The 15,868-nt window shown below is 34.8% G+C and overlaps 2 protein-coding genes and 1 pseudogene across 2 annotated transcripts; 1 reads left to right on the top strand and 2 right to left on the bottom strand.

Moving 5' to 3' along the window:
* Positions 1-280: 280 nt before the first annotated feature.
* Positions 281-3,443, bottom strand: LOC130802519 (phosphoglycerate kinase, chloroplastic-like; annotated as a pseudogene).
* A 1,321-nt stretch (positions 3,444-4,764) lies between these two features.
* Positions 4,765-5,836, top strand: LOC130802518 (serine/threonine-protein phosphatase 7 long form homolog). The gene is made up of 4 exons (XM_057666533.1): positions 4,765-4,827; positions 5,064-5,197; positions 5,285-5,372; positions 5,448-5,836. Exons 1-4 carry the CDS (start codon positions 4,765-4,767, stop codon positions 5,808-5,810), a joined length of 648 nt encoding a protein of 215 aa, XP_057522516.1. The 3' UTR covers positions 5,811-5,836.
* A 3,767-nt stretch (positions 5,837-9,603) lies between these two features.
* On the bottom strand, positions 9,604-13,976 carry LOC130802902 (uncharacterized). Its single transcript, XM_057667013.1, has 3 exons — positions 13,774-13,976; positions 13,560-13,681; positions 9,604-9,952 (listed from the first exon to the last, which is right to left on the bottom strand). The coding sequence occupies exons 1-3, from the start codon at positions 13,905-13,907 to the stop codon at positions 9,933-9,935; spliced, it is 276 nt and encodes a 91-aa protein (XP_057522996.1). The 5' UTR covers positions 13,908-13,976; the 3' UTR covers positions 9,604-9,932.
* Positions 13,977-15,868: the final 1,892 nt, after the last annotated feature.

Genomic DNA, 15,868 nt, shown 5'->3' with positions numbered 1-15,868 from the left:
TAATAATAAATTGGATCGGCCCAAATGAACGTGTCTCTCAAGAAATCGTCTTTCAAGAAACCGTCTCTCACAACGATTTTTTAGAACAATATGAGGCCAAAACCCATACATGTCATTTTGGGTCATGCCTTAGATGAGGGATACCTTAAACTAAAGTCATTTTGTAGATTACGATCTCAATGTTTTTCATACCAACTCATAGACCAAGTTTATATTTAGTCATATTGTGGGTCATTCCCATTCCATGCTTTAGAATAGTTTGCCCAAGCATGACCTGTAGAGTAAGCGAGGGGGAATTAGTCTTTTCTATGGTGAGAATTAAACTCCCTGTTAAAAAGATGAAAGGAAATATCATTAACTATTAGGCTAACTCATAATTATAATAATTATTATATGTAACTTAGAGAGTGTTCGGTATAAATAGTGTTAAGAATAGAGAATGAAATCAGGAAAAGTGGGAAAAAAAAATACGATAAAGGTTTACTTTAATAACTTGCTTGGTTTTTCTATTTAGTTTTAAGTAACAGAAACAAATAAGCTCAAAAATAAACACAATACACTATATAACAACCTTGTTTCTCTATCCTTCCACTAGCACCGCCGCCAGCGCCGCTAAGAATATCATTACCACAGCCATCACCATTGTCTCCTCCTATCCATTAGCCTTGATTTTCTCTCTTCTTCATACTAAACATTCCCTCTTTTGATCTTTTTCTTTCTCTTAAAACTACCTTATCTTTTCTTTTCAACTATTTGTGGCTTGAGATCATAAATAAAATTAAAGCAATTTAACAAAACTGAATTATTCAAATGAAAAAGAAATTCATATCGTTTCAACCATGGTTTCGGCTAAATTTTTTTCAACCATCGTGTTTATCAATTTGAATTTCTAATCTTCAATCAAGAAACCAATTGAACACAATCAAAATTGTTGTTGATTCAAAAATTGCCTTCTTAACCTGAAGAAAAATAGACCAAACAAGTCATGCAAATAATCATACAACCAACAAACATAATCCTAAATACAGGGCAACGGATGTGTTTTATTTCGAAGAAATGGCAAGAATCTACAAAGTGGCTCGGTTTCTGTCATTTTTGTTTCTCGATTACAAACTCATGTTAAGAGGCTGCAGCAGGGAAAGAAGGAAGACGAGAAAAAAGAATTTGTTCGAAATGATAAACTTGTATTACACCGGAACAGGCTCAGCCTCGTCAAGGGCAAGCACTCCTGGAAGCTCTTTGCCTTCCAATAATTCCAAACTAGCACCTCCACCGGTTGATATGTGGCTCATTGACTCCGCCACTCCTATCTTCTCGACTGCTGCAACAGAGTCGCCACCACCAATAATCGTTGTCACACCTTTCTTGCTAAGCTCTTCTAGCTTCTTAGCGATAGCCTACGTAAGTCGAACAACAATCATAACTTTAAAAGGTTGATAATGATCATGGTTTTCATATCCGACAATGAAGAATGTTATGTTAGCTCGGTGAAATAATAATGCAACAACCAAGCAACACATTATATCAGTAGCGTCAAAAGCCAACTACGGAAAAGCAAAGCTGTCTTCCCCTCTGTACCAATAGCGAATTTGTCGAATTCAAACACTCCCATCGGGCCATTCCAGATTACGGTCTGAGTAGTGTCCAAAGCTTCACTGAATTGCTTAATAGAATCAGGTCCAATATCCAATCCCATCCAGCCATCAGGGATTTCAGATGCAGAGACAATCTGCAAATGTTTCGGGCATTATAAGATTGTAGTAATTAATAAATTAACATTATATAAACTTATCAAGCCTAAATAAGACTCAAAAATTAAGATATAGTTCTATTTGTGTTCCATCAACAGGCGAGGGAAAATGTTAATTGAGCAGTATAGATAGAAAATGAAGAAAGTACTACATGAGAGTAGTGAGAAAAAGTTGTATCAGGAATTCACCTTACTGTCAGCATCGGCAGCAAACTTGTCTGCTATAACGACATCAGAAGGTAACAAAAGAGACACAACTTTTGCCTTGGCCTTCTCGAGGAGAGAAGTTGCTAGGTCAAGTTTATCGTTTTCCACCAGAGAAGACCCAACTGAAAGACCTTGGGCCTTGTAGAATGTAAAGATCATTCCTCCTCCAAGGAGAAGGATATCACACTTCTCCAAAAGCGAGTCAATAACTCCGATTTTGGAAGAGACCTTTGAACCACCCACTATAGCAGCAAATGGTCTCTTTGGGGTTGAAACTGCTCCAACAAGGTAGTCCAATTCCTATTCCACAACCAAAAACAATCCAAGAAAACTAGGATGATCAAACAAATCAGAAGATCGAATGCACAGGATTCACTCCTAAACCACAAAAGAAAGGGGGAAAATCCCTTATGCCTCAAGGGAGAATCCAAAATACTAATATAGGGTGGGTTCTTAACATGCGTACAAAATCAACTTGTCATTTTTATGTGTTATATGTTACACAATTTAATATTAATAGAGTTTTTTATCAAATGACCTGGGCCAAAATCTCCCTTGTTAGAGCCAACCTCCTAGGAACTTTAAAAAGCCTTTGTTTTTATCCATTTATATAATTTTTCTTTAGTTTTTTTAAGAAAAGAGAGCAACATGGGGTCAATTCTTGGGCTACATTGTCATGAATTTTATTACGTAATGAATAATGTCGTCTATTTTTTTATTATATAAAGAGAAACTAAACCATACGTAATTAAACGACAAACTCGCCCAAACATAAAATGTATATAAATGAGATTAAAAGAAAATGGTGTACCATTGTTCAAAAATAGAATTGATGCAAATTAAATAGAAAAGTCATAATGACAAATAATGCAAATTGAGTGGAATGGAGAAAATATATAAGTATTAAAAGTGTATTGAAAAATACCATGTAAATTTTTTTTTAATTGACTCATGTCAAAATTATTTTCTTTGTCTAAATGAATAGTTTTAAGTGAAAATTAAAAAAAGTAATAAAAAGGTTTTTTTATCTCTTTGACATTTTATTAGTAGTATATGTTGTGAGAAAAAATGTCACCGAGTCACTGTGAGTAGTAATTTCAAATAAAAAGAGAACAATATTGCATGGAAAATTAGGAGAAAGGTATGGATAAACTTAGAGCTGTTCATGGGCAAGTTTGGGCGGATAGTGGATCGGATAGTGCCTAAAAACTCTACTCGTAGGCTCAAATATTCAAAAGTCTGCCCTCATTTGTGATCATATTTTTTTCTCGCTACCCGCCCATTTTTTAAGCGGACGAGACCCGCGGATAAACGGGTATTTCTTATATTAAAATTAAAAATATAATATAAATTATAAAGTTAAGTTTTAACAACAATTAAAATACAATACATTTTCCAAAATAGTCCGAATATCATACTCCATTTTCAACTCAACCCATTTCTTCGTCAAATACTTCATGTCTAGAACTAATGAGTCTATTCCCATTATATAGCCAAAATTAAAAATAATTCCCACTTTCCTTAAAATGGGAAATTATTTCCAAGTTTACCGTCCACGTAGGATTGCTTTGAGAATTTTTTTTTTTTTTTTTTAATGTAACCGCTACATGAAATGGCGGTTTTGTTTAGGGATCTTAACTAAACCGCTACTTGAAATGGCGTTTTGTGTTTTTTTTTTTTTTAAAAAAAAAAAATTAAAGTGGAGTAAACCGCCACTTGAAGTGGCGGTTTAGTAGTAGTACAAAACACCAGAATGTCGTGAGTTGTGTTCACTGCATTGCATTTTGCTCTTCATTCTCCTTGCTGCCGGTTTTCCTAAAAAAAAAAAAAAATTCTTCACTCTTATTTACTTCAAATTTACAATTCCTCTCATTCAACTAAGCTATTCATCTACATTCCCATCTTCTCCTTGTGTACTAGTTCATTTTCATCCACATTGAAGGTATGAATAAAACCCTAATTTTTGTTCAATATGCAAATTGTTTTTTTGTTCATTATTGTTTTGAATTGAAGTTATAAAAACGTTAATTGTTTGTTACATTCTATTGTTTTCATGATTTAAGCTTACGTTTTACACATTTGTAGTTGAATTTTAGGATTTGTTTTATATGCATATAAAGTGTTTGATGAAATGCCTCAATGAAAGTTTATTACTTTGTAGGGTTAGTTTAATGGTTTTTGTATATATTCATGGTATTTTTAGCTTTTATATTTGAAATGAACCTTATAATAAGTGTTGTAATACCTTAGTATCACAAATTCTTGTATTCAAATTTACACTTCCCGTTATAGTGTATTGGGGTGAGGAAGTCATGATATTGGTTGCAAATTGGTAGCAAATTGGTGGAGATATCACATGAAAGATCATTATCCCATTGAAAAACATGTTGAATTGGTTGCAAATTTGGATAATGCGAGGGAAGTCATGATATTTTTATGATTTTTATAACACTTATGGCGATGAAAAACACGTAACAGCGATCATGGCGATGCCGGGCCCAGTTGATCCATCAGTGCTTACGTTTCAGGCGACACACAGAAGCGTAGCTGCGTGGGAGGGCTCCACTGCCCAATTGGTTACTGGTCAGCACTACCAGGCGAGTACGTTACGGTGGGAGGTGGATGACAGGGTATTAGACGTAGTCGAGCTAGCTGGTTTCAGATACATTCACCGGTTGTTGGGCGGGGGCTTAGAGCTCGATCGAGCTCTTATCACTGCATTGGTGGAGAAGTGGAGGCCGGAGACACATACCTTCCACCTCACAGTTGGCGAGGCAACGATCACGTTGCAAGATGTGGCAGTTATCATGGGACAGCCGGTTGAAGGACAAGCAGTCATTGGTCATGGGGAGGGAAATTGGCCAGCATTAGTACATGAGCTGCTAGGGGTTTGGCCGGAAAACCCTCAAGACCCCTCACAGCCGAAGATCATCGTTGGATCGTCATTGAAGCTGACTTGGCTTCGACAGCATTTTAGCGCTTAGATGAGTACAGTTGGGGAAGTGCTACCCTAGCGTATCTGTATCGTAACTTATGTCGAGTATCTCGTAAGGGTGCCAAGGACATGGGTGGATGCTTGATGTTGTTACAGATATGGTCATGGGAGCACATTCATATAGGGAGGCCCATTATTCGGACGGTTCGACCGGATCGGCAACATGATCAGGAAGATGACGCGGATGATTTTGAACCAATATTAGGGTCACAGCATCGGCGCGGGATGGATCCTTTGGCAGTAAGGTAGCAACACTCAATTCACTATTCAAATTCATAATTTCACTATTTTATGATAGATGAAAATGTTAATCAATGTTTATTTGTTTGCAGCTGGCTTCGCGTATATCTTTCGAGATCCCACTCCCCACATACTCTCGTCTACTACAGGGACGCACTAGATCGACAACGGGACGAGCAGGTTAGTAACATTTACTATTTGTATTAGTTATGAATAAATTGTATACATTACTAAGCATATTGATTTCTATTACAGATGACATGGCAGCCTTACACAGCGGCTAAGATGGAAGCTCTACCGCACATATGTACATCGGGCCACGAGATTTGGAGATCGCGTTGTCCTCTTATTTGCTTTGACATCGTCGAGCTACATCTCCCGGATCGTGTCATGCGTCAATTTGGTTTGGAGCAGGTAATTCCGCAAGCCTGTGACACCCAACCTCAACTACATGCGATCGATCGGAGGACTGGGGACAAGAACTACCTCGTACGACATAGATCGCATGTAGATGCGTGGAACGACCGAGCATCTACATTGGTTGGAGGAGATAACTTCACAGGTCATAGCTCTGCTATGTACATGAGTTGGTCAGGCGCATCTCCATATTACGCCTAACGAACACCGCATTTGCGCAGCCAGGATCACATTACCATCCGACATCTACATTACTGGTACGTTTTCTTTCAACACTCATAACAAATAGTAATAGTTTTAAGTAACTCTTTTAACAATATAATGATAACAAACAGGCTGAGCGCATCCGATCGGTACTCTTACAATGTAATGACACGATTCAAGGGGCCGCTACATCGCCAGTTGACGTGCGGTATCGGCTATGTTCTCAGACCTTAGGCTCCATTAACGCGTCGTTGACCGATGCATTGAGTCAGGCGGGTTATGAGTACCTCATACCGACCCCACCCGTCATTGGCGAGGTAGATGACACATTCCACACTCCTTCTCCAAGGAGTTCAGCCCATCGAGGTAGCTCTTCCGGAGGATCCAGTTCTCGGTCCACAAGAGGCCGCCAGCGTTCATCTACTCGAGGTCGGTCTTCTAGATCGCCATCGACATCCGCTACTATGTCGCCGTTCGTTCCCCCGTCTTCCATCAACACTCCTCCGCCACAACCATCGCCTCCGCAAAGGATTATCACATATCAGCGTGCTAGTCAACGACGAGCTCCTGCTCTTAATGTCATTGCGGAGGTTGACGAGTTCACACCATCATCATCCACCGGTGCGCAAAACAAAAGGGGCCGGGGGTTGTAGTTTAACAAACTTTGTATATTCTTATATGACTTGAACTTCTTGTATGAGTTTCCATAATTGTAATATATCTTTGTATTATTTTCATGATTATTTTTTCCAAAACAAGCCGCTTCATAATTGATTATTATGGAATAGATGGTATTGAACTACTTTAATGCATGTTGCGTTCACTATTTTAAAATGAAAGAAAAAAAAATGCCATAAGCAAACCGCCACATGAAGTGGCGGTTTACCAGGGACCAAACCGCCACATGAGATGGCGGTTTGCCTTGACCAAACCGCCACTTCATGTGGCGTTTTTCTGCTAAAGGCAAACCGCCATCTCAAGTGGCGGTTTTGTCTGAAAAAATTAAAAAAAAAACACTTTTCCACGTGGACGGTATTGTGGGAAATACTTTCCCAAATTATGTAAAGTGGGAATTTTTTTTTTTTACGCAATATTCTGGGAATAAGCTCAGAACTAATTGACCCACATTATATCCCTATTTCTTTAACATGCTTTAAAATTTAAGACAAATGAAGATTTAACAAGTATTTAGAAGCAAAGTAGTTTGAGTTAGAAACTTTGAAGTTTATAATTTTATATGAAAAAAAATACTAGCAGTAATAAAGTTGAGTACTGGGTATGGGCAGTAGAATTGTTTATGGGCGGGTTTGGACGGATAACAGACCGAATAATACCTAAAAAATCTACTCACGGGCTCAAACATTCAAAAGCGCATTTTTTGTCGCTACTCGCCCATTTTTAAAGCGGGCGGGACCTGCGGGTAAACGGGTATTTATTATATAAAAATTAAAAATATAATATAAGTTTTAATAACAATTAAAATACAATAGATTGACCAAAATACTCAAAATACATAAAAACTCTTAAAATACTCAAATTACATGATAAAAAAAATAAGTTGGATGATCCAACAAAAGCATTGCATCATCGATTTATCTTACTACGAAGTACGAAGTCCAAACATATACCTCCTTCAATCATAATAAAAAATTGTTAAAGTGGGTATGAATACTAATTACTAAAGTTGGGTATGTAGTAGTACTAAACGGTAGACTAGTGACTACTAGTTTCATAATCAATAGAATTAATTATTTAATAATTTATATATTAAACTAAGCGGGCGGACGGGTATAACCGGGGTATTTTTTTTGGTGTCGCTACCCACCCATTTTATCTTAGCAAGCGGGTATTACCCATCCAAATTTTAATTTTTTTTTGAAAAATATTGTCTAAGCCCGCCCATTTTTCGAGCTGAATGGTTAAAGCCTGGCGGATAGGCCCCCCATCTAGATAAAATGAAAATATAAGTAAAATGAGATAAATTTGACTACTAGTTTCATAATCAATAATATTAATTATTTAATAATTAATATATTAAACTAAGCGGGCGGACGGGTATACCTGCGGGTATTGTTTTAATGTCGCTACCCACCCATTTATCTTAGCAGGCGGGTATTACCCTTTCGAATTTTAATTTTTTTTGAAAAATATTGTCTAAGTTCGCCCGTTTTTCGAGCTGAATGGTTTAAGCCTGGCGGATAGGCCCCCATGAACTACTTTAGATAAAATAAAAATATAAGTAAAATGAGATAAATTCAATGAAACAAACTATATTAAAAAAAAATAAGGTTGATTTTTAAAATAGAAGGAGAAAATAATTTCCACAATATTGTTCAAATTGGCTTATTTAGGATCCTTCGAATTTATATAATGCAAAACCGCTATAATCATTAGTGGTTTACTCTACAAAACACTACCAATTATCGTATTTTTATTACAGCGGAGAAATTTTATTTTTCTACCAAAAAGTAATTGGGTAAATTTTCTTATTACAAGGAAAAACAATCAAAATTGTTACTATGAGTAGCAATATTACATTAAATAAACCGTCAACAATAGTGTTGACTCTTACTATTGTTTATAAGAACTAGAACCAATATTGTCATTATTACTTATATCTTCAAATGTCAAAGTTTTAATCTCAAAAAGTTAAAAGTTAAGTATTGTGGAAACTGGAAACTAAGGCCAAAGGATCAAATAACAATGTTATTAGTAGTTCTACTAGTTTAGAAGTCTGTGACGAAGTTTAGTATGTAGTTATATAAAGTAGTATAATGTAGATATGCAGCGGGTAATATTTTTCATATCAGTATTTACCCTCCACCCATCAAATTTATACTCTTATTCAACCCAATTGGGGAGATTATGGTGCGAAACCCATACATTTTTATTCACCTACCATTCCTAGGAAGAATTGAAAATTTTACTTTATCTCAATTGGAGAATACGTGCTACTTTCATAAAAGGTCTTAGATTTAATTTTCACATAATCCTCGTATTTAGTTAGCCTATTTTGTAATCAAAAGAATATAAGTTAAATTGACTCAAATCTAAATTTATTTTTTTTAATTTATCGTACATTAAATTTGAGCCAAATTTTAGATTTTCAAATGAAATTTTAATTATGAAACACGCCATAAGAAAAGCGTCGAAACAAAATTCAAAACTTTCAAGTTCCAACCAAGAATTCACCTACAAATATAAATTCCCACTAGCTTTTATAATGCAACCAAAAAATATATCGCATCACATTAGTCGTGTTATAAAGTTTTATAAATAACAAATTGATAATTTTCAAGTCGTAAAGGAGTAATAAAACCTCATCTTTCTTTAAGATAAATAACTCCTATTAACGGATCATTGTTCATTAGTGCGATTATTAACATTTTTGCCCATTGCACTATGCTAGCTACTTCCAACCTTCTCAAAAAAACATGGAAGTGAGAATCTAGTGCCTCACCAAAACACATTACCCTTCACCGTTTGAGCCATAAATCACAAAAGTTGGAGAAGAACAAAAGATTCACAAATTTTATTTCATAAATTCTTAAATGAGATAGTTTTTTTAGTAAGACTATGTCTATTGGGATTAGAAAATGGACTAATTATATGGGCATGTCTCATAGATTCATTTATTTCATAAATTCTTAAATGAGATAGTTTTTTTAGTAAGACTATGTCTATTGGGATTAGAAAATGGACTAATTATATGGGCATGTCTCATGGTGAGACGATTTCATACAAGACAAGCTGAAGAAAGAATTTCATTAGCTAGTCTCCAAACCGAACAGCAACCATAACCCACAAACTCAGAAGAGAAGACTTCTTCTTTCCTGAGTTGATCCTGAGAAATTAGATGGCATAACATAGAAATAAGGCATTCATGAAAAAGTATTCGCGGGATCATTTTGATCGCTCTCTTATCCTGAAATATCTACTGATCATCACAGAAGTGACTTACAAAAAAGAAACATGGTTTCCTTGAGTAATTGTTGTCTTAGAAAAGCATACAATGTAAATTTTCAGAAACCAAGTAAAAGGGGAAGGGGTTGTTCTAGCTCTAATTGTTTCCAATCGGAGGAGCCCCTAAAGACCATACAAAAACAGATGAAGTATCCATCATAAAGGCATGGAGTTGCCTGCAGCAAGAATAGATACCAACATATTAGTGATTATGTATGTAATAGGAGGTGAATCCATTGGCACAATGTCATAGAAGTTGCAAATCAACCAATTCTAAAAAAACGAGCGGATATTAGAAGTTTGAACAAGTATATAGCGCTAGTCGTGATCCATAATACTTCATTCATCAGAAAAGAATTGCCATTAGCCCATATCCTGCCCATTAGTTCCAAAAAGTACACTCTCTTGATCAACTTCCATGGTTGGAAATTAGAATACTTTTGGGGTCAGGTCTTGATAAAAAGCAATTAGGCAATCATGCACCATAACACAAGAAGAAAATATATACACACATGGATTCAGCACTGGGATTGTCTGGAGTCTTGCTAATGTTACAATGCACACAACAAATACATAAACAGCAAAATCATTATCTAGAATCCATAAAATTAAGTCACATCATACATTCAGAGATAAATTCATTCTGACAAAAAATCTGACATAGACACATCGTTTGTTCTGCCATGGGTAGCCACAAGAATAAATGAAACTAGCGGACACTCAAAGCACTGGTAATGTCGATCCTACTTTTGGCTATACAAGTCAGTCTGCAAACAAGCATGTTGCCAGTATGACAACGTAAGTGCACTAATTGGGATGTTTTCCAAGACCTTTGGTTCACTGGCTTTCAATAGCTAATTCTCTTCGTTTAAACTTTGAGTCTATACGGCACATAAAGCTTCAAAAAGGAATCACACATGTCTCAGAACTCATCTTACAACTTGGTACTTCCACTAATCATGTTTAAGTCAAGACACCATCTAGAGCTCGTTAACTGTAGCTTTTATTCTTATAATCAAATTTTTTTGTTGATTTAGAAAATAGTGGATGATTTGCAATCTCAGATCGACTTTAAAGACATTGATACACATGAGAACATTGTGAAATTAGGTGCAAACCAAGAGATAGATGAAGAACGATCCATCAATGTAAATGACGAAGTGGGTAATCACACTTCTACAAAGTCTACAAATACATGTGGAATATCCAATAGGAAAAGAAATTCATTTGTATGGAAACTAATTGAGAATATCATGTTGGGTGGCATCTTGAAAAAGGCAAAGTGCAAGTATTCTCAAGTTGAACTTACATCAGTTGGTAATAGAGGCACTTAACATCCACACAAGCATGCTACAAAGGCATGTCTTCGAAGACACTTATGACTTGCTCCTACTAGCCAAATACAAGTGAAGATGAAAACAAAGGATGATGGATCAAAATTTTTAGAGTTGGGTAGTATAAAAAAAAGAAGCAGAGCTCAATCAAGCGGCGTCAAGGAAGGACTTAGTTCATATGGTCATCATGAATCAGTATATGTTGTCAACAGTGGACCACTTTGGATTCAAGAGATTTGTTTTTGGTCTCAATTCTTCCTTTATGATGATATCTCAAGCAACATTAAAGCTTGATATCATAAAAATGTATGATGAAGATAAGAAATCACTCAAGGCATTATTGGAGCATAATGAGAGTAGGGTGTTAGTTACTACCGATATGTGAACATCCTCCGATCAAAAGAAAGGTTATATGGTCGTTACCTCTCATTTCATCGACCAACAATGGATCCTTAGAAATCTTACTTTGAGGTAAATGATTTAGCTTTTTAGAAATTATTCAATATATGAGTGATTTATACTTGCCAATAGGCTATTTGTCATTCATTTACTTTTCTGTTCATTCTTAAAGACTATAATGGAGTGATGATTCTACTATGATTCTTGTTTGCTTGATGTTTATATGCTTCTTTTAAATGACATATTGCACATTGTGTTGGTCTACTGTTTTGTGTAAAATATATTACTCAGTAAACACTAAACACTATACATATCAACATATGCATATAAAAACTTGAATTATGCTTTCATATTGCTTGTATCTTTTCAATACTAGTAATAGGTCAGTGAGAAAAATAAAAGCAATGTATTTTCAATGATATAAATATCATCTATTTCATTAATAGATATATAGAGACCATGTTTTGAGTGTTTTGGTCAATGGTGCTCCACAGTCTGAAGTTGCAAATGTTGTTGAAAATGATGATAAAGACCACTTAGATGTATAGGTATATCTGCATATAAAATTATTGACACTTATTTCAAGTTATTTGTTGCATTAGTAATATTTTGTTGAACTATAAAGTGTATAGCACAAAAAATGAAAAAAAATTTGACAAGTATTGAAATGACATTAATGAGTTGTTAGCTATTGCATCTATTTTAGATCCAAGGAACAAAATGGATTGTGTTAAGTTTTATTTTGATTGTTTTATGATGTTGAAGTTGAGATGCAAATTGAAAGAATTACGAAGCTTCTTGATATCCTGGTTGATGAGTATCAACTATCAAGGGAAAGAGAAGAGTGGATGAAATTTATGGGCGTAAAATAAAATTGCATAGACTAGCACAAATAAGTGGATCCAATCTTTGAAGTAGATCATTATTTAGCCGGTGAACTACTATTGGAAGACGATGAGTTTGATGTTCTAAATGGTGGGGTAAGGAAGATAAGCATCCAATTCTAAGAAAGCTTGCCAGAGATATTCTTGTTATTCCCATATCAATTGTGGCTGATGAGTAGTAGTCCTCACAAATGTAGACTTCATTTTCATATCGTTAAAGAATTAATGTATTTGCGAAACTGAATGACTGATGACCTAAAAGGTAATACACTTATTACTTTCTTCCTGTATTTTGCTTTTCTGTTATTAATTCAATTTTGTTTTTCTAATTTTTGTATACAGCTATAGTGTTATCCACACTTTACTTTACTATTATTAATTTCAAATTTTTTTTGTCATTTTATCTTCCATTAACCCTTAAAATATCCAGCAGGTAGCTAACTTTTTTCCTCCTCTGGTTCATTTTAGGGTACATTGGAAAACTATCATGGTTATACAACTGTTAATGAAGATTTTGAGGTTGAAGGTGATGGGGAAGTAGTTGATATCATAAATTTGGTAGTTTTTCAATATATATTTTTAAAAATACATATTCTTTTGATTAATATGTCTTCTTATGACATTTTGTAGCATCTTGATGATGAGCCACATGATTAGATGAAGGAATGAAGTGCTTAGAAAATAGATGACTTGGGAATTTGATTAGTGATTTGACAAAGATTAGTGTGTAATTTGGATTCAGTGTTTTCAATGATTGTATTATTGTAACTTGGATTTTAGTGTTTTGATGTTGCTTGTATTGTTGAAGTAATTTGTGCTATGAAGAATAACTATGCTATTCCTTTTTGATTCTAAGTACCAAAACTTTGTTCAAGTAATTTTCTATAAATTTTAGGATCTTAGACCCTGGGGTCTAAGAAGGGTTAAGATTAGGGTCTAATTATATTAGACCCTTGCATCTCAATTATGAAAATAAATTATCTCTCTAAACCCATTTTTGTGGATCAAAATTAAGCATCCATAAACTTTAATCTAGAACAGCAATAACATTTTGGAATACAACAAAACAAGAAACCATTGAAATTTAACAAATACAGATGCATAAAATGCTATTAACTCTTGATAAACAAGATTCTGTAAGTAAAAGGAAGAAAAAAGAACGAAACCTTGAGGAACTAAACACCAAGTCTGGGAGTCAACAGATAAAACAGACTGTAATCTAGCAGAAGCAATTGCACTGTGGAGTGGCAACATTGAAAGTAAGCAGCTGGATTCAACAGGTAATCTCCTAAAACCCCAGAAAAACCCATTTTCAGTTGTGCAAACAGACAAAAATTATACAATTGATTACATAAAGAAAAATAATGAAAAGGAGAAAACCTGGGAAGACGAGTAATGCGCTTTGTGGAAGAAGAAACTTGAGAATTGAACAAGTTAACAATGGCGGAATTTGATTTGCCTTTCACCAATCCTCGAAGAATTGATAGCCTAGATAGAATCGCTGTGCTGCTCATTGTTTCTTCTATGCCCTACTAACTCAAGTTTTTCTGCAAGGTAATGCTAATACTTAGAAAATGGAGTTATTTTCTTTTAATGGGCTACTAGCCTTCTTGCTTACTCGTTAGGCCCATAAGAAGGCATAATGTAACACGAAAATTTGAAAAAAATAAGACAATTAAACAACTTATTTTCCAAAATAAGCTTCGTAAAAACTTATTTCTCAAAATAAGCGTCCGTACATCCAAACCTAGGTTTGGTAAAAGTCATTGTTAGTAACAGCGAAAGAGGAAAAAAAAATTAAAAGCCATAAGTCGCTGTTACTAACATCGACTTTAAGGTTAACTGGTCAACTCCTTAATCTCGTAGGTTGGAATGAGAAAGTAACTGAAAACTGAAAACTTAAAACGCATTAAGTCGCTGTTACTAATAGCGACTTACTCCAAGGCTAGGTTTGGATGTACGGACGCTTATTTTGGGAATTAAGTTTTTACGAAGCTTATTTTTGGAATTAAGTTGATAAAACATTTTATTTTATTCAAATTTTCCACAATAACCTCTCATATCGAGATCGTCTCCCCAAAAGTTAAAAGTTGAAAAATAAAGCCCAAAAATTTGGACGAGACCGTTGCAAATTAAGACGAATTGTGGGCTGGCCCATTTAACATGCGTGTAACAACATTTTATTTTTTTGGGCATTTATCAATTTTAAACATCGATACTTTTTGCTGAGATAGATGTGTGGGCACACATTGATGGATCGAATTAGGAACCAAGTGTTTGGGGACAAACTAGGGGTAGCCCCTATTTCTTGAAAAATGCGCGAAAATAAATTGAGGTGGTTTAGACATATGCAGAGAAAGACTTTCGCCACCCCCGTAAGGAGGGTAGAAAGCATTATAGTAGAGGGTAAGACGAGTCGAGGAAGACTCAGGAGAACTTAAGATGAGCAAATAAAAGTTGACTTACATAAGTTAAACCTCTTTGAGGGCCTGACTAGAGATAGGGGTAGTTGGAGGCTCCATATCCATGTTTTAGACTGCTGATGTCCTCTTAGATTACCTTTTGTTGTTATTGTTATTTTGCTTTTCTCGTTTCTTTCATTACTCCCTCCTATTCATCTTAAGTGTCTCATTTACTTTATTCACTTTATCCAATGTACTTATTTAATTCTTAATAATTCTAATTATGCATAATTAAAAATTATAAAAAGTTGATATCAACAAACTTTATATTAAAACGAATCAAATAAGATCTCATATGACTATGTTTTAACTTATAGATTAATAATATAATACACTCTAAGAGTGATAAATGAATAATGTCCTAAAAGTAAATGGGACACTTAAGGTGAATAGGAGGGAGTATTAGTTTTTTGTTTTCTTTTATTTTGTAATTGGTTCTACTAATTTATTTTATTTATATGCATTTAATTTATCTTTTCCATGTAGCCACGTCTCCTTATCTTTCTCGAGCCGAGAGACTCCTTTGGTCGCGCTCTCCTTTATGAGTTGCAGCCGTCCTTCCCTCCCCAGACCCTGTCCATAGTTTTTTATGAGCGGGATACACTGGGTAGGATAATGATGATGATGAAGGTCAAAATTGATATCTTTTAAGACCAAAATTGAAAAATGCCCAGAAAATTTTAAAAATGTCCAGGTTGTTACACGCGCAAATTGGACCGGTCCAAATTGACAGTCTCATTACGATGTCGTCTCGTCCAAGCTGAAAATAAAAAGGGTTCAAACTTCAAAAATTAAAGAGTATAAATTCAATTATGACATTAAAAATATAAATTTCAACTTAAAGAAAACCTAAATGGATCAATTAAAATAAACTTTTTTAATTATTTGTTAGTTTTTTTATTGGCTTTTCCGATAAGAGAATTGGTGTATATTCTTAATTGTTCCTTTTTACTTAAATTATTAATATACCTTGGTTTTTATTGGTAGAGTATCTTTCTCAAGTCTTTGATACT

The sequence above is a fragment of the Amaranthus tricolor genome, chromosome 16, assembly GCF_026212465.1.
Source record: "Amaranthus tricolor cultivar Red isolate AtriRed21 chromosome 16, ASM2621246v1, whole genome shotgun sequence".
NCBI lineage: Eukaryota > Viridiplantae > Streptophyta > Magnoliopsida > Caryophyllales > Amaranthaceae > Amaranthus > Amaranthus tricolor.
Note: the sequence above shows the minus strand (reverse complement) of the source record. Positions and strands in the feature narration are given on the sequence as shown.

What these genes read in the sequence shown, in the direction of transcription:
- LOC130802518 (XM_057666533.1), top strand. Translation starts at nt 4,765, where the DNA reads ATGGGACAGCCGGTTGAAGGACAAGCAGTCATTGGTCATGGGGAGGGA. An exon ending in AGGGAAATTGGCCAGCATTA is followed by an intron (nt 4,828 to 5,063) that starts GTACATGAGCTG and finishes TGGTCATGGGAG; the next exon opens with CACATTCATATAGGGAGGCC. An exon ending in ATCGACAACGGGACGAGCAG is followed by an intron (nt 5,373 to 5,447) that starts GTTAGTAACATT and finishes TTTCTATTACAG; the next exon opens with ATGACATGGCAGCCTTACAC.
- LOC130802902 (XM_057667013.1), bottom strand. Translation starts at nt 13,907, where the DNA reads ATGAGCAGCACAGCGATTCTATCTAGGCTATCAATTCTTCGAGGATTG. An exon ending in CGCATTACTCGTCTTCCCAG is followed by an intron (nt 13,682 to 13,773) that starts GTTTTCTCCTTT and finishes CTGGGGTTTTAG; the next exon opens with GAGATTACCTGTTGAATCCA. An exon ending in TTGGTGTTTAGTTCCTCAAG is followed by an intron (nt 9,953 to 13,559) that starts GTTTCGTTCTTT and finishes TTCTTGCTGCAG; the next exon opens with GCAACTCCATGCCTTTATGA.